General features: G+C 42.3%; 1 protein-coding gene across 1 annotated transcript in view; it reads right to left on the reverse strand.

Annotated features, from left to right (window-relative positions):
- lrrc1 (leucine rich repeat containing 1) overlaps nucleotides 1–19,371 on the reverse strand; it is a 64,708-nt gene that overhangs the window by 18,980 nt on the left and 26,357 nt on the right. The window contains exons 5-10 of the mRNA XM_084390646.1: nucleotides 11,703–11,759; nucleotides 11,506–11,569; nucleotides 8,227–8,301; nucleotides 7,409–7,553; nucleotides 1,734–1,852; nucleotides 388–471 (exon numbers count right to left, since the gene is read on the reverse strand). Of these exons, the coding sequence (XP_084246772.1) occupies nucleotides 388–471; nucleotides 1,734–1,852; nucleotides 7,409–7,553; nucleotides 8,227–8,301; nucleotides 11,506–11,569; nucleotides 11,703–11,759 (544 nt within the window). The remainder of the gene's footprint in view (nucleotides 1–387; nucleotides 472–1,733; nucleotides 1,853–7,408; nucleotides 7,554–8,226; nucleotides 8,302–11,505; nucleotides 11,570–11,702; nucleotides 11,760–19,371) is intronic.

Raw genomic sequence — 19,371 nt, forward strand, 5'->3', positions numbered from 1 at the left:
CTAGTTCCAAGTATATCAGAATCAGTTAGTAAGAATTTGCTGTAGGCAAACTGAGTGAACACAGTTTCACCAACAGAGGCACAGAGAAGTGTGACAGATGTTTTATAAGATAGTTTGTTATGCTGCCATCAAGTCCATGTTTAAGTTGGGAGATCGTAATTAGGGTGTGATGAGCATTAAAGTGACTTTGGTTAAAAAGAAATGCACAGGTTGGGCAATTTGAAGCTTTTAACACAAGCACAATGAAATGAAGGATAGGAAAAAGATTTACATTAGGTGTGTAGTCTATCATTCTCGTGCTGCCACGGAGAATGATGGGAAATGTAGTTATGTTACCTAAGCCTACCGGTTTTTCGTGAATAAGACCCATTGACTGGGATGGCATACCTCTTTCGGTAAAGACGTTAGTCGATTCCTATCACAGTTGAAGTTGGACAGTTTCTTTAGTTTTCCAATACTTCTTGGCAAATTCTGAGAGACAAAAAAAAAAAACACAGACATTCTGTGAAAATGAAAATGACTTACATCTGCTGTCAGGGGGAAATGCCTACACTGCACAAAATGCTTTTCTTACCTAGTATTTTTGTCTTGTTTCCAGTCCAAATATATCAAAATTATTAAATCAAGAAGCATTTACTAGATTAGTAAAATACCATAAGATATTATGTCTTGTTTTCTGGGTAATTAAATCAAAATTAAGCGAGTTGTTGCTTAAAAAAAAAGCAAAATTGTCTGCCTATGACGTTAGAAAAATCTTAATCTTAATTCAAACAGAAACAGGATTATGTTCCTTACCCCACTGGCAGATAATTGTGCTTGTTTTAAGCAAAAAAATCCTATGGCATTTTACTACTTCAGTAAATGCATCTTGATTTTAGAATTTTTTGATATTTGGACTGGAAACAAGACAAAAATAATAAGTAAGAACAGTATTTTTTTTTGCAGTGTATGATTAATATTGAACAATAATAAACTCTGCATATCAAAGTTCTTCCCACCATTTAAAGTATTCACGTTAGTCAGCACAAATTCTTAGCAAACTCAATTAATTTTCAATGGGACAGGCATGCCAAGCTTGTTCACCAGAATCCTTATGAATCTTTTCATTGCTGCTGCTAGTCATTGATAATTCAGAGTTTATTGTATTCATAACCAATATAATGGCATTTGGCTTTTATCTGATCTAAATCAAAAGAGGAAAATAAGACAGTTGCTGATTTTACTCATTTTATTGTCAATGGGACATGATTAGAAAATGCTTAACGTGGCTTAGTGTAAATTGTACATTTGTAAGAGTAATACTTATTAACACATTAATCTGACTGACTTTTTTATTACTCTGATTTCCCTCTTGTTAACTGCTCAGAATGCAGAAGACGACTTTTTTCTTTAGAATTGCGACTTTAGATCTCACAATTCTGACTTTACAACTCGCAATTGCGACTTTATATCACGCAATTCTGAGATAAACAGTCGCAATTGCCTTTTTTATTTTTTATTCTGTAGCGGAAACAAGCTTCCATAAGGACCCTACATATAATTTAAAAAATTTAAATTTAATTTAATAGTTAAAGTAAAATAAAATGTAATAGTTAAAGTAAAATAAAACTGAATTAAAATAAAGTTAAATATTAGAGGAGTAATACTTAAGAGATTAATCTGACTGACTTCTTTCCTCCTCTGATTACACAGCTCAGAGTGCCGAAGAGATCAGGTCGAGGAGCGTAACTCACCACCAGCTGGTTCTCTGTCAGCACTAGTTCTGTCAGGCTTTCACAGTTACCGATGCTCTCCGGCAGTTGAAGTAATCGGTTCTGATCCGCTTTCAAAATCGAGAGCCGTCTTAATTTTCCTAAGGGAAAACATATTTCACAGTATGAATACTGATTAAAAAAAATCAATCATCACACATCACTATTGGAAGCTTGTTTCCGCCACAGAATGACGGATAAATAAAGGTAATTGCGAATTTTATAAAGTCAGAATTGCGTGATTAAAAACTAGCAATTGTGAGAAATAAACTCGAAATTCAGACTTTTTTTCTCAGAACTGCATGTTTATATCTCGCAATTCTGCCTTTATACCTCGCAGTTAGGAGATACAAAGTCAGAATTGCATGATCGTTATATAAAGTCACAATTGTGTGTAAAGCTAGGTTTATACTCGGCGCGAAGGTGCGCGAGGCAAAAATTACGTCATTGCGTGAACTGGAGCGAGAGTAGAGGAGTGTGTGAACTGGAGCGAGAGTAGAGGAGTGTGTGAACTGGTGCGAGTGTAGAGGAGTGCGTGAACTGGAGCGAGTGTAGAGGAGTGTGTGAACTGGTGCGAGTGTAGAGGAGTGTGTGAACTGGTGCGAGTGTAGAGGAGTGTGTGAACTGGAGCGAGTGTAGAGGAGTGTGTGAACTGGTGCGAGTGTAGAGGAGTGCGTGAACTGGAGCGAGTGTAGAGGAGTGTGTGAACTGGTGCGAGAGTAGAGGAGTGTGTGAACTGGTGCGAGTGTAGAGGAGTGCGTGAACTGGAGCGAGTGTAGAGGAGTGTGTGAACTGGTGCGAGTGTAGAGGAGTGTGTGAACTGGAGCGAGTGTAGAGGAGTGCGTGAACTGGAGCGAGTGTAGAGGAGTGCGTGAACTGGTGCGAGTGTAGAGAGTAGAGGAGTGTGTGAACTGGTGCGAGTGTAGAGGAGTGGGTGAACTGGAGCGAGTGTAGAGGAGTGTGTGAACTGGTGCGAGTGTAGAGGAGTGCGTGAACTGGAGCGAGTGTAGAGGAGTGCGTGAACTGGAGCGAGTGTAGAGGAGTGGGTGAACTGGAGCGAGAGTAGAGGAGTGTGTGAACTGGAGCGAGTGTAGAGGGGTGGGTGAACTGGAGCGAGAGTAGAGGAGTGGGTGAACTGGTGCGAGTGTAGAGGAGTGCGTGAACTGGAGCGAGTGTAGAGGAGTGGGTGAACTGGAGCGAGTGTAGAGGAGTGCGTGAACTGGAGCGAGTGTAGAGAGTAGAGGAGTGTGTGAACTGGTGCGAGTGTAGAGGAGTGTGTGAACTGGAGCGAGTGTAGAGGAGTGGGTGAACTGGTGCGAGTGTAGAGGAGTGCGTGAACTGGAGCGAGTGTAGAGGAGTGGGTGAACTGGAGCGAGTGTAGAGGAGTGCGTGAACTGGAGCGAGTGTAGAGAGTAGAGGAGTGTGTGAACTGGTGCGAGTGTAGAGGAGTGGGTGAACTGGAGCGAGTGTAGAGGAGTGCGTGAACTGGAGCGAGTGTAGAGGAGTGCGTGAACTGGAGCGAGTGTAGAGGAGTGGGTGAACTGGTGCGAGTGTAGAGGAGTGGGTGAACTGGAGCGAGTGTAGAGGAGTGCGTGAACTGGAGCGAGTGTAGAGAGTAGAGGAGTGTGTGAACTGGTGTGAGTGTAGAGGAGTGTGTGAACTGGAGCGAGTGTAGAGGAGTGCGTGAACTGGAGCGAGAGTGTAGAGGAGTGCGTGAACTGGAGCGAGAGTAGAGGAGTGCGTGAACTGGAGCGAGTGTAGAGGAGTGGGTGAACTGGAGCGAGTGTAGAGGAGTGGGTGAACTGGAGCGAGTGTAGAGGAGTGGGTGAACTGGAGCGAGTGTAGAGGAGTGGGTGAACTGGACTGGAGCGAGTGTAGAGGAGTGGGTGAACTGGACTGGAGCGAGTGTAGAGGAGTGGGTGAACTGGACTGGAGCGAGTGTAGAGGAGTGGGTGAACTGGAGCGAGTGTAGAGGAGTGGGTGAACTGGAGCGAGTGTAGAGGAGTGGGTGAACTGGAGCGAGTGTAGAGGAGTGCGTGAACTGGAGCGAGTGTAGAGGAGTGCGTGAACTGGAGCGCGTGTAGAGGAGTGGGTGAACTGGTGCGAGTGTAGAGGAGTGGGTGAACTGGAGCGAGTGTAGAGGAGTGCGTGAACTGGAGCGAGTGTAGAGGAGTGGGTGAACTGGAGCGAGTGTAGAGGAGTGCGTGAACTGGAGCGAGTGTAGAGGAGTGGGTGAACTGGAGCGAGTGTAGAGGAGTGGGTGAACTGGTGCGAGTGTAGAGGAGTGCGTGAACTGGAGCGAGTGTAGAGGAGTGGGTGAACTGGTGCGAGTGTAGAGGAGTGGGTGAACTGGTGCGAGTGTAGAGGAGTGGGTGAACTGGAGCGAGTGTAGAGGAGTGGGTGAACTGGAGCGAGTGTAGAGGAGTGGGTGAACTGGAGCGAGTGTAGAGGAGTGCGTGAACTGGAGCGAGTGTAGAGGAGTGGGTGAACTGGAGCGAGTGTAGAGGAGTGGGTGAACTGGAGCGAGTGTAGAGGAGTGGGTTAACTGGAGCGAGTGTAGAGGAGTGGGTGAACTGGTGCGAGAGTAGAGGAGTGGGTGAACTGGTGCGCGTGTAGAGGAGTGGGTGAACTGGAGCGAGTGTAGAGGAGTGCGTGAACTGGAGCGAGTGTAGAGGAGTGGGTGAACTGGAGCGAGTGTAGAGGAGTGCGTGAACTGGAGCGAGTGTAGAGGAGTGCGTGAACTGGAGCGAGTGTAGAGGAGTGGGTGAACTGGTGCGAGTGTAGAGGAGTGGGTGAACTGGAGCGAGTGTAGAGGAGTGCGTGAACTGGTGCGAGTGTAGAGGAGTGGGTGAACTGGAGCGAGTGTAGAGGAGTGGGTGAACTGGAGCGAGTGTAGAGGAGTGGGTGAACTGGAGCGAGTGTAGAGGAGTGCGTGAACTGGAGCGAGTGTAGAGGAGTGGGTGAACTGGTGCGAGTGTAGAGGAGTGGGTGAACTGGAGCGAGTGTAGAGGAGTGGGTGAACTGGAGCGAGTGTAGAGGAGTGCGTGAACTGGAGCGAGTGTAGAGGAGTGCGTGAACTGGTGCGAGTGTAGAGGAGTGGGTGAACTGGAGCGAGTGTAGAGGAGTGGGTGAACTGGAGCGAGTGTAGAGGAGTGGGTGAACTGGAGCGAGTGTAGAGGAGTGGGTGAACTGGTGCGAGTGTAGAGGAGTGGGTGAACTGGAGTGAGTGTAGAGGAGTGTGTGAACTGGAGCGAGTGTAGAGGAGTGGGTGAACTGGAGCGAGTGTAGAGTAGAGGAGTGCGAGTGTAGAGGAGTGGGTGAACTGGAGCGAGTGTAGAGGAGTGCGTGAACTGGAGCGAGTGTAGAGGAGTGGGTGAACTGGTGCGAGTGTAGAGGAGTGGGTGAACTGGAGCGAGTGTAGAGGAGTGGGTGAACTGGAGCGCGTGTAGAGGAGTGGGTGAACTGGAGCGAGTGTAGAGGAGTGCGTGAACTGGAGCGCGTGTAGAGGAGTGGGTGAACTGGAGCGAGTGTAGAGTAGAGGAGTGCGAGTGTAGAGGAGTGTGTGAACTGGTGCGAGTGTAGAGGAGTGGGTGAACTGGAGCGAGTGTAGAGGAGTGGGTGAACTGGAGCGAGTGTAGAGGAGTGCGTGAACTGGTGCGAGTGTAGAGGAGTGGGTGAACTGGAGCGAGTGTAGAGGAGTGGGTGAACTGGAGCGAGTGTAGAGGAGTGCGTGAACTGGAGCGCGTGTAGAGGAGTGGGTGAACTGGAGCGAGTGTAGAGGAGTGGGTGAACTGGAGCGAGTGTAGAGGAGTGGGTGAACTGGAGCGAGTGTAGAGGAGTGCGTGAACTGGAGCGCGTGTAGAGGAGTGGGTGAACTGGTGCGAGTGTAGAGGAGTGCGTGAACTGGAGCGCGTGTAGAGGAGTGGGTGAACTGGAGCGAGTGTAGAGGAGTGGGTGAACTGGAGCGAGTGTAGAGGAGTGGGTGAACTGGAGCGAGTGTAGAGGAGTGGGTGAACTGGAGCGAGTGTAGAGGAGTGGGTGAACTGGAGCGAGTGTAGAGGAGTGGGTGAACTGGAGCGAGTGTAGAGGAGTGGGTGAACTGGAGCGAGTGTAGAGGAGTGGGTGAACTGGAGCGAGTGTAGAGGAGTGGGTGAACTGGTGCGAGTGTAGAGGAGTGCGTGAACTGGAGCGAGTGTAGAGGAGTGGGTGAACTGGTGCGAGTGTAGAGGAGTGCGTGAACTGGAGCGAGTGTAGAGGAGTGGGTGAACTGGAGCGAGTGTAGAGGAGTGCGTGAACTGGAGCGAGTGTAGAGGAGTGGGTGAACTGGAGCGAGTGTAGAGGAGTGGGTGAACTGGAGCGAGTGTAGAGGAGTGGGTGAACTGGAGCGAGTGTAGAGGAGTGGGTGAACTGGAGCGAGTGTAGAGGAGTGGGTGAACTGGAGCGAGTGTAGAGGAGTGGGTGAACTGGAGCGAGTGTAGAGGAGTGCGTGAACTGGTGCGAGTGTAGAGGAGTGTGTGAACTGGTGCGAGTGTAGAGGAGTGTGTGAACTGGTGCGAGTGTAGAGGAGTGGGTGAACTGGAGCGAGTGTAGAGGAGTGGGTGAACTGGAGCGAGTGTAGAGGAGTGGGTGAACTGGAGCGAGTGTAGAGGAGTGCGTGAATATCGCGATTTGACCGCTACGGCGCTGTAGCGCTAGAGTGTAATGCAGCCGTTATAAATGCTAGCAAGGTGTGTGAAAGGAGAGCCGGTGAGGTGAATGTTCTCCAGCTGGAGCTAAATAACTAGCAGTAAATCTCTTTATTAGAGAATGCAATACAACTAATAATAGTAATAATATTAATAATAATATAATTACAGTAATGTGATGATTTATTTTTGCATAGAATAAAGCTTGATTGAGCTTAGGAGTCAGGGCTGTTTTTATTATTGTAACACTATTAGGTATTACAGTCTTATCACTTGCCTGTATTTTGTTTCATATTCATGAAGACTTACAAAAGGAGATGTTATGAAGAATATCATGTCAGTTACTTTTTCATACTGTAAATTAAAAGATGAATGAGAATGTCTCTGTCAGCTCAATTGTCATGTCAATTTTTTTTTTTTTTTTATTCTTATAATAATTGTTTGCAGATTAAGTTTGTCTGTAATGCAGCTGATTACTTTTTGTTTATTTTTTTCTATTGAAAGAGAACAGAATATTTAACCAATGCTTAGAGAGCATGTGTGTGTGATTTGAGTTGGACAGAAATATGACCTGTTTAGTTGCTCAAAGTTCATTAAAACAACCATTTCAAAAGCTGAAGTGATTTTCTTTTTTTATATTATAGTTAGAATATGTATAACTCAGTGTTTTAACTAATTGCAAAAGCTGAATAATCATTCCAAACTTACTGATTAGTCGGTGAAATAATCGACGATTAGTCGATCCATCGTTCTAATAATCGTTAGATTAATCGATTATCAAAATAATCGTTTGTTGCAGCCCTAGAACTGATATGAGTGTGTGTAGATGAGTGTGTGAACTGATATGAGTGTGTGTAGATGAGTGTGTGAACTGATACGAGTGTGTGTAGATGAGTGTGTGAACTGGTACGAGTGTGTGTAGATGTGTGTGTGAACTGATACGAGTGTGTGTAGATGAGTGTGTGAACTGACCGAGGCCCTCTGGCAGCAGGTCGATGAGGTTCTGGGACACCAGCAGATCCGTGAGGCAGAGCAGATTCCCCATCTCTTCCGGGAGATGCTCCAACTTATTCTCAGATACATCCAGACACGTAAGGCTTCTCATACTGCCCAGCTCCTGAGGCAGAGAACACAGACACACACACACACACACACACACACACACACACACACACACACACACACACACACACGCAAACGTAAACACACATGCAACCACAACCACACAAAAAAGCCTCTAGGATCCTGAGGAAGTCGAGTAGCTTGTTCTTGATGAATCGAGAATAACTCAAATCAAGTGTATATAAAGGAGCAGAATATATATCGCTTCATCAGACATTTGATTAGAAAATGAATGCAAACAAACTTTTGGTAACACTTTCTATGAAGTCCATACTTATAAATAAGTATAAATTGAGCTATAATGCATTCTAAGTAGAATTACTATTATTACTATAATCCTCATTAAGACATATACTGCATTATAAGAACAGTTTACATTTATATTATTTTATAATATATAAACTTTATAACTTATAAATCAGTGTATAGTGGATTATGAGCATGCACTTTGAAAAAGCAAATGCATGACTTATAATTATGAAAAATAATATAAATGTAACTAACTGTTCTTATAATGCACTATAGGTCTTAATCAGTCTTTATAAATAGATTTAGAGAATAGTAATACTTATTTTATAGGCTATAATTCATTATTGAGCATGCACTTCATAGAAAGTGTTTTTCTTTTGAAAATGACATGAACACATGAAGTTTGAGAAATACTTTACCGGTGGTATTTCAGACAGCTGGTTTCCGTCCAGCCACAGGTCCTTCAGGCTGACCAGACAGCCTATTGTCTCCGGCTGCAAGAAAACAAGTTTGACAGAGTTCAGATGAGCAGCACCAGCACTGAGTGTTACCGGCAAACACAAGAATGCAGATCAGTGCCAAACATTCGTGAGATGCATTTCAGTGCAGGCGGTTTCAAATCCAGCAGAACCTGAGAACACAGGGGCTTTAAACCCGCAGTGGACTAAACCATTACAGTTCATGTGTGAATCTCAAGAGACGTGCCAAAAACATGTTTCACAGTGCTTACATTTAGCATAAAGAAAATAGTTTAGGAGCATTCTTTTTTTTATCTGTCACAATGAAATCAAAATGGTAAATTATGTTTTTTATTACATTTTTCAGTGTTTATTACAATTGATTTGTCAAAGCGCATCATTATTTTATATGACTTTAAGCACATTTTCTCCATATTCATATTCTTGTAATGCAAAAAAAAAAAAAATCAATCAATCAATAAATATTTAATTAATAAGTAAATAAAATATAAAATACTCGTACATTATGGGAGTGTTTCACATCATTCTTTTATTCCAGTTAAGAAAATATAATAAATCAATGAATCAATATAATATAATATAAACTATATACTATATAATAGTATATAGTGTATAATAGTATATAATAGTATATAATATATATATATATATATATATATATATATATAAATAGTAAATGTATAATATAATATAATATAATATAATATAATAAAAGTATATTATAATATAAAATATCATAATAAATAAATAAATATTTTATTCAAAAATAAATAAAATATAAAATATTTATACATTATGGTAGTATTTCACATCATTCCTTTATTCCAATTAAATAAATAAATAAATAAATAATAATAATAATAATAATAATAATGAATAAAAACAAACTTTTTATTTAATTAATAAATAAATAAAATATAAAATACTTATATATAATGGTAATATTTCACATCATTACTTTATTAAACTTCTTTTTTTAAATTCCAGTAATTTTTCGCCTCATGAAATGTTAAGCTGTTCAGCTGTTCGTATGTCCTTTTGACATAAATGTTCATGAATGTGTTTATATTTTCAAAAGGTCAGTTGGCAGTGTTGGGGTTAACGCATTACAAGTGGATCAAAATCAGATTACTTTTCCCAAGTAACTTATGAAGCAACACATGACTTTGAAGAATTCCTTTAGACTCCAGCTCGGATAAACCCCGGGACTGCTGGGAAGATAATGATGATAACACGCATGTTAATGATGGAGACACACTCCCCCAGTTACTGAACCATTAGATGAGCTCAATCCGCAACTATCTGAGTTGAGGAATTTCAATTATTAACTTAATTAATTAGTTAAGAGTGAAAATAAATTTCTTTTATAGAAAAAACAGTCCGTGAGCCGGTTTTCTTTTTATTATAGATTACTATTTTTCTGAGCCCCAGTAGTATTTATCTGCACGTTTTACACTTTCAGTAAAGTATTTTGTTATGCATTTGGTCAGTTACTCTCTTTTATGCAAAATACTGGAGCCAAACCTGAGACGAAGATCCCACAACATTCCTGAACAGTTGTAGTTCATGGATGGATTACACTAATTGTGTGTGTGTGTGTGTGTGTGTGTGTGTGTGTGTTTTTTTCCGTTTAATGCCATTAATGCAACATCCGTTTTTTCCCATCATCCTTTGGCTAGTGTTACATTATATGATCACGCTCTTATTCATGCAAATGCTTTTAAACCATTCACACGCAATAAAATAAGTCAGCGGTGCGGTACTGGTGAGCGTCTGTGAATCTCCTGTCTGTGACACACACACACACACACACACACACACACACACACACACACACACTCGTGCGCACAGAAAGCCACTTCAGACAGCGCTTGAACGGACAAAAACACACACAATTATGCCAAAATGCCCTTTTTGTGGAGTATCCTCGTAAGCACAGTCTTAGATGAGTTAAAGAAGTCTTAAAAGAGTTAAAGAAGTCTTAAATGAGTTAAAGAAGTCTTAGATGAGTTAAAGAAGTCTTAAATGAACGTAAAGAGTTGTGAGAGAACAGGATGTGTGTCGGATCCGCGTCATGTGCTTCAGCTCTTAAAGTGACAGCAGCCTAATAAACCTGATGATGATAATCAAACAACAAAAGAAAAAGTGTAAATCACTCACTAATCTTGACTGAACAACTTTTGTAGGTTTAATAAGGATTCATCTATATTTTATTTATAATTTATTAGGGCTGGGAGGAAGAAAAAGAAAGAAATCGATTCTCCCAGCTATCACGATTTTTTTAAACAATTTTAAAATTGATTTTTTTTATTACAGAATCGATATTAATTCAGCTTTATTTTTGTCCTAGCTTATAGACCTAAGTTAGGACGAAATGTGTCGTTATCTATGAGTGTTGAGTGGTGTAATATCCCAAGTGTTCGCGTGGAAGAGACGTGAGACTGAACGCACTGAAAGCCCTCGCGCTGCCGAGAGAGATCAGACACTAGAGCTGCACGATTCATCTTTATAAAAGACTGATCTCCATTAAAACACACACGTGATCTTCTTCCAGTTCAGCTGTCTAGTAAACCTTTGACAAAATCATATCGCAACATTCAAAGCTGCGCTGACCCGGAGAGAGTCGTCATGAAACAGCTTCACACACAGTCTTTTCAACCTCAGAGTGTCATTATTTCTGTGATATAATAGTTCATATTATCATAGAAGTACTTGGATAAGAGTTTAAGGTTCAAATATAAACACTGGTGATCAACATAAGAGTAAATCAGCTTTTGATAGAAACTTGCCGCTTAAAATAACGCATTTATCGATTACATTGTTTCGCCTCTAGGTGGCGACGAGTGACTGTTAAAACTCGTTTTGTACGATCCCTTTTATTTTGTTAGAATATTTAACATTTCACAGATTCAGCAAGGTGTGTGCAAACTTTTGTACACGACTGTGTGTGTGTGTGTGTGTGTGTGTGTGTGTGTGTGTGTGTGTGTGTGTGTGTGTGTGTGTGTATGAAAATTTCATATATGTCTTCATGCAAAATAAACTTCATTTTTTCTTATGACTTTAGGATTAAATGTGTGACCATCATTTTCAGCCCAATAATCCAGAGATGGCGTGACAGCTGCCATAATCCAAGCCTTGTGTAGCCAAAGACATTATTATCATCATCATCATCTATTCTATAGTCATTTTAAAGCATGTTGTGAATATCTCAACACTTACCAGATTATACAGTTCATTGCTTCCTACATCCAGTTCTTCAAGTTTCTGAAGTTGAGACAGAGACCTGATTGAAACAAAATGGAATAAACATTCATTTACTTTTGAATTATGCACACACACACACACACACACACACACACACACACACACACACACACGTACTAAAACACACACAGCATTGTGAGGTGTGCACTTACTCTGGTAAATATGTCAGCAAGTTCTCTCTGAGTTCCAGTGATACCAAGTTACAGAGGCTAGATGAAAACAGATAAACATTGCATGATTATTAAGTGTATGTGTACATTTAAACTTTAAATTTAAAGCCACAAACAGGACGAATGAAGCTTGTTCACATGTTCATCTGTGTTTAGTGTGTACTGTTGCTGTTTGATCATGATAAAGCTCCAGTTGTTCTCTATATCAGTGTCAGTGTTTCTGAACTCCTGAAACGCCTCCATTGTAGTCTTGAGTTTCTTCCGGAACAAACACATTCCTCATTAATAATTCATACGCAGAATAAAGGGGCGGGGCCTGGTTGAGTTAGTTAGTTAGTAGTGTGTTAAACTGGCGGTTATGGTAAAAGGGGCGGGACATTTCCCAAACACACTCGAAGCGCTCGACCAATCACAACACACTGCTCCAGCCGACCAATCAGAGCACAGCGTGCTTTTCAGAAGGAGGGGCTTCATAGAGACAGGAAGTATGAGGAAAATAATCAACATTAAAGCAGGACAATCAACAAACAATCTGTTCTAGTAGAGCCTGAAACAACATCAAGACTGTAAAAGGGCAGAATGGCTCCTCTGGTGCTCTTCACGTGTCGGTCAGAAATTAGTGAAAGTTATTTTTTTATTTCAATGAAGTGACTGTACTATATTTTAGTTCGATAATGTTTCTTATTTAATATTTTGTATTTTAAGGGGATTTTATGGTACTAAATTAGATTTACGCTGTGTTTAAAATCCATTTATTCACTTTTTGAGTATTGACCTGATAAATGTAATTTCCAACTTAAACCGTGGTATATCTTGAATGCTTTAGAGCAACAGACTGAAGTTGGATCTCTTTTCAAAGACAACACGTGGCAGATTATTCCTGAAGTGAAAAAAGTTTCAAAAAGTGAACTTAAAAGTTACAGAATTTTACATATATTGTTATGAAAAATGTGCTCAAATACTATTTTCAATTTACATGTTGTACTCTAAAACTGAGAAAATCAAAGCCATAAATATAAACAAGTTGTGTAAAAAAAAAACTTTCAGTCAGATGTTGTTCGGCTGCAGTACCAAAAGTTTCCACTAGATGAAATTCGTCTCCCATTCATTTCCAATGCGCTAATTTTTTAGCCTGGAAATCCAGACCTAAATCTAAAAGATTAATGGTCTGGCGTCGACTAATGAAACTCGGCCAGCTCGAGGGGCGGCACCAAGCATGCATTTGAAAATCTCACTTCACACAATTGGATAACACTACGACCAATCACAACAACAAACCCCATACGCTTAGCTACCAGCGGAGCTAACTGGTAGATTATACTCTTATACCGTATCTGGTCGGCAAAACAGCAAAAACGCCCTTCTTGCAAAGGAACGATTCGAGCGGCGTCTTCTGTTCCTGTTTTAGATAAAAAGCCAAGTCTAACTCGTTCATTGTAGCGACCAAAGCCGTTTCAAACAACTGGTGTTCATCCATAGCCATCTTGCAATGTTTACTAATGACTTCGACGTCACAGCGCTGTCGTCATCTCGCCTCTGGCCCGCCTATATCAGATAACCCGATGTGATTGGTGCAGCTCAGATCGAGGGGCATATTTAATGAGCATCATTACTCGACACCAGAGTAACTCGCTGAGCAAATTCAACTTCTACTAATTTTTGACCATGAGGAGCACAAGTGTGACTATTTTATTGAGGATCATTTAACCTGTTCGATTTTTTTTCATGTATACATAGAAAGTGACGAAACCTTTACCAAATTTCATACCATTCTGATGAAGAAAAAGAAAGAAAAAAAATCATAAAAAAACAAATGTAAATATTTTCGGCCAAAAATGACCGAAGAGCACCAGAGGGTTAAGAGACACAAGTTAAACATTACAACACAAAGCTGCTCCCAATTCCACATAAAGACTATTAAAAGGACACCACTATGGCTCATGATGCATTGAGCGCCCACCTTCACATATACATTTCAGTCTCCAAATCACTTGTTGTGCTTTTCTTTGTATCTTTGCATCAACACAGGCCTTCTTATTCATCATCTTCTGTTAAAAAATAAGGATAAGGTTCATCTATCAGGGGCGAGGCGTTGAGGGAAGTACATACACACATCCTGAGATAGCAATCTAGTGTCGTCAGCGTGACCCAAACACAGTCCAGTTGATTTATTCCAAGGCCTCTGGGGGCATTTCTGCTTTTTAAAACCTCATCTGCTTTAAAAACAATAACTACACCAAATTAAGCAGCACTTCCCCGTTCAAACCCAACATAAGCCAGTCATTCAGAGATAAAAACTCGCATTTCTAGAAAAACAACTTTCAGGGTTAAAGGTTTTCATTTTTCAGTGGACTGATCCAAAAACAAATGAGAAAGTAAGAGGAAAGTGTGTGTGTGTGTGTGTGTGTGTGTGTGTGTGTGTGTGTGTGTGTGTGTGTGTGTGTGTGTGTGTGACCTCGTCAGTCAGCCGGCGTGATTCAGTGGACGGGAAACGCTGTTATTCGTCACTATAACCCTACGGAAATTTAATCAAAGCGCAGAAGGGCCGAGGGTTCAGCACGCTTCCAGACGTCTGCAGCTCAAGGCTACACAGACAGCTAAACACACACACACACACACATTAATCAGGTTTGTCTCCTGAAATGAAAACGGAGAGAATGAAAGAGGATTATTGGTCGAGGCTGTAGCGAATATTCCACAAACTAAAGCCTCTGAATACCGCAGTAATAATAACTTTCTGCCATCATTGCAGGGGGAAATGTTGGTGCACATTAATGCTTCTGTTGTGTATTCGGAGTCGTGTGTGACTGAGGTGTGTTCACTGAGAGCTTAAAGATCATAAGGCCGTGTTAAGCATTCTGGGATTGATCTGGAGTCGTTCGGCCTCTTCTCTCTCCATAAACTCAGATTAAACCGTCAACATGAAAAAGGAAATCTCTTTTATTCCTCTTTCAGGCATTATGATTGTGTTTAAGGTTATGGTTTGGATGGTTCTTTGACTAAATTATACAGAAATATATAAAAGTCAGGCACAAATTCACCCCAAATTTTCATAATGCCCAAGCCCATACACTTGACTTTAGGTTACAGGCAGTGCAACTACTACTACAGTGATGTTTGAAGAAAAAAAGCCCATGTTTTATGGTACCGCAGTAATAAAACTTGGATTGTTGTGGTAATGAGAAATTGTCATGAAAATGACACAATCAACCCCCAACAACACCGCACTGTCTTAGGCTATGTTTACACGGAAACGATCTGAAGAGAAAACGCAGAAGTGGCGTTGCGTTATCACTTTTTATTCTGCGTTTAGACGAGCTTGAAATTTAATGTAGTATGCACTCCAGGTGGCTAGGTGGCAATGGACCGGTGATCGGTGCCTTCACTGTCTAGCAGACTTTTGTGCTTTTACCCTTTAGACGGGAACGGTGGAGCGTTTTTAAGATTTCCACTCTGGAGGGCGGTTTCACTTTTTTGCGTTTTTAAGCCCCAAAAACGCCGTCGCCGTCTAAACGAAAGGCACATCTGATCAAATATTTTTACGTTTTCACCCGCGAGCGTTCTCGTGTAAACAGGGCCTCAATGTAATACTTAGAATTTAAATTAACACACACACACACACACACTAGCTCACTCACACACACACACTCTCCTCACACACTCTCACACACACACACTACCTCACACACACACTCTCCTCACACACTCTCACACACACTCTCACACACACTCTCACACACACTCTCACACACACTCTCTCTCACACACACTCTCTCTCACACACACTCTCTCTCACACACACTCTCTCTCACACACTCTCTCTCACACACACTCTCACACACACACTCTCTCTCACACACACTCTCACACACACTCTCTCTCACACACACTCTCACACACACTCTCACACACACTCTCACACACACTCTCACACACACTCTCACACACACTCTCACACACACACACTCACACACACACTCACACACACACACTACCTCACACACACACTCTCACACACACTCTCACACACACTCTCACACACACTCTCACACACACTCTCACACACACTCTCACACACACTCTCACACACACTCTCACACACACTCTCACACACACTCTCACACACACTCTCACACACACTCTCACACACACTCTCACACACACTCTCACACACACTCTCACACACACTCTCACACACACTCTCTCTCACACACACACTCTCTCTCACACACACTCTCTCTCACACACACTCTCACACACACTCTCTCTCACACACACTCTCACACACACTCTCACACACACTCTCACACACACTCTCACACACACTCTCACACACACTCTCACACACACTCTCACACACACTCTCACACACACACACTACCTCACTCACACACACACTACCTCACTCACACACACACTACCTCACTCACACACACTACCTCACTCACACACACTACCTCACTCACACACTACCTCACTCACACACACACTACCTCACTCACACACACTCTCACACACTCTCTCACACACACACTCACACTACCTCACTCACACACACTACCTCACTCACACACACTACCTCACTCACACACACTACCTCACTCACACACACTCCACACACTCACTCTCATACACACACTCTCACACACACACACACACACACACACACACACACACACACACACACACACACACACACACACACAACCTCACTCACACATACTACCTCACTCACACACACACACACTACCTCACTCACACACACACTACCTCACTCACACACACTCTCTCACACACCTCACACACACACTCACACTACCTCACTCACACACACTACCTCACTCACACACACTCCACACACACACACACACACACACACACACTACCTCACTCACACATACTACCTCACTCACACACACTCACTCTCATACACACACTACCTCACTCACACACACAACACCTCACTCACACACACAACACCTCACTCACACACACAACACCTCACTCACACACACACTCTCTCACACACACACACATGTCTGGTTCACTATCTTTGTGGGGACTCTCCATAGACTTAATGGTTTTTATACCGTACAAACTGTATATTCTGTCCCCTTACACTAACCCTACCCCTAAACCTACCCATCACAGGAAACATTCTGCATTTTTACTTTCTCAAAACAACTCATCCTGTGTGATTTATAAGCCTTTTGAAAAGTGGGGACCGCTGGCTGGTCCCCACAATGTAGGTGATCTCAGGTTTTACTATTCTTATGGGGACATTTGGTCCCCACAATGTAATATGAACAAGGGCACTCTCTCACACACACACACACACACACACACACACACACTCTCATCAATTTAGACCTTTTTTTTAAATGTGATGGCCATACACAAAATAAGGTTGTCTGTGGTTTCAAATGTGTGTGTGTGTGTGTGTGTGTGTGATGGCCTGGACAAGTGTGAGATTTCCTGGCCTGAAAATGTCCCAGTCGGCCCTGAACAACACACAGTATCGTTCTGTATATTATAAGCGCGCTGCAGTTTTGTCGTCTGTCTCTTTAAACGCTCGAGCTCTTTAAAGCAGGACGGATTCTGATTGGCTGTCCATGATTTTATTGTTCATCACTCTAACCATATCGCTCCTCTGTCATTATAGTTATGGTGTGTAATCTGCTATCGTCCTTCGTGGGAACGGGCATTTACATGGAAAATCAACTCCCTGTTCATAAAATGAATAATCAGAGGATTTCTAAACACTTTCTGCAGGGTCAGGCAGAGATAGAGGGACGGCAGGCACGGAAGAGGAAATTACTCCGGAAATGAAGAGAGCCATGGAATCACACAAGGGACAGAAGACAAAAGTTACCCAGACGCTTCCCAGATTTCAATCTGAATGAAGTCCAAGTTACTCAGGAGTCAGTGCGGAGGTGATATTAACATCAGGCCGAGCCACTCACAGCATGCGCACTGTTTTTAGGAAACAATACGTCGTCATGGAGATAAACTGTGTCGTGGAGCAGATAAGGAAATACAGACAAACATCCACTAAGACTAAACTACAAAAACCACTGACTGGAAGTCTCAGTGAACATTTTAGAAATATCCCTGAGGATGATTTTTTTTTAAGTGCCCCTATTGTGCTACTAGGTTGCTGATGTTGTTTCAGAGTCTCCTACAACAGGTTTACACGCATCCAAGTTAAAAAAAAACTATTTAATTTTCTCATAATCTCCACTGCAGCATCAGCTCTTTTCTCTCAGTCTCTCTAAACCCCGCCTCTCTGAGAGCTGCTCTGCTCTGATTGGCCAGTCTATTGTGATTGGTCTACTCTGCTCTGATTGGTCAGTTGGTCCAGTCTATTGTGATTGGTCTCCTCTGTTCTGATTGGTCAGATGGTCCAGTCTATTGTGATTGGTCTACTCTGTTCTGATTGGTCAGATGGTCCAGTCTATTGTGATTGGTCTACTCTTTTTTGATTGGTCAGATGACCCAGTCTATTGTGATTGGTCTACTCTGTTCCTTTCTGATTGGTCAGATGGCCCAGTCTGTTGTGATTGGTCGATAGCTTACTGTGCGTGTTGGAAACCAAACGCTCATCATCATATCTGAATTTAGGCTCTTTCTCGACACTTGTTGCACAGTAATAAGAAACAGTAATGACGTTCATGTTCAGCCAATGAAGACCATAGGCTGGCATTATGTAAATTTGAAGTGAAGTGAGACTTGAATCACTGACGACTCGTTTCAGGCAGTTCAAAATCGCTTCTTTCTTTTGAGAGATGAAAACAAAAGATCTTGATCTTTGAGACTTTGCGACCTTTTACATTCACAAACAGCTCTATTACACAGCTCTATTACGCCCTCTGTTCGTTGATTGGCCGGCTGTTTTCAGGCCGGAGGAAAACGGAAAGCTATGACGCGGTCTCAGACTGAGTACAGAAGCGAAATGAAATTGAGCGGAAGTACGAAGTCTGACGTAGTCAGGCTAGCTCTATTATGCTTTTCCCGAAAAACATATTAGGGGCACTATTAAAGGCTCACGCGCAGCTTTGTTTGATGCGTTGACGTAATTTCCACTGAAACAGAAGCTAAGGCGGGACATATTAAATGGCTCCTCCCCCTTTTCAAATAGCCAATAGTGTTTAGTTTCCCTCACAGACTGACAGCACCATGGAAGTGAATCCCAGCGCTGATGATACGTTGGACTCAATAGTAGAGATGTGAATAAATTCAAGCTATTTTATTCTTAACCAACCTACAGTTGGAAAACACAAGCGTTTGAGCAACCGAACACACACTCCAACCCCTATTGCTCTGTGACGTGTCAACGGTTGCTTTGGCCAGGTGGCGTTTATAGCACAGGGGGCGGAGCTTCAGATTCTAGAGAGCATTTGATTGGACAGAAAAGGTGATGAGAAGCTGAAGTCCACGATGATGTCATAAAAATCTGTAATCCATATTAGCGGAAGTGAGAGACTAAGGTTTAAATGCTTATATTTCCTAAATGTGAATTTTGTCATTGTTTTGGAACACATCAGCTTATTCATAACCGTAAGGCTAACATATTCATACTAAAAGTAAAAAAAAAACTAAATTCTGATTTCAGGGGGCCTTTACCGAAACTGATTTGAAAATGTGGATCAAC

This window comes from Rutilus rutilus (genome assembly GCF_951802725.1).
Source record: "Rutilus rutilus genome assembly, chromosome: 20".
In the NCBI taxonomy this organism is placed as follows: domain Eukaryota; kingdom Metazoa; phylum Chordata; class Actinopteri; order Cypriniformes; family Leuciscidae; genus Rutilus; species Rutilus rutilus.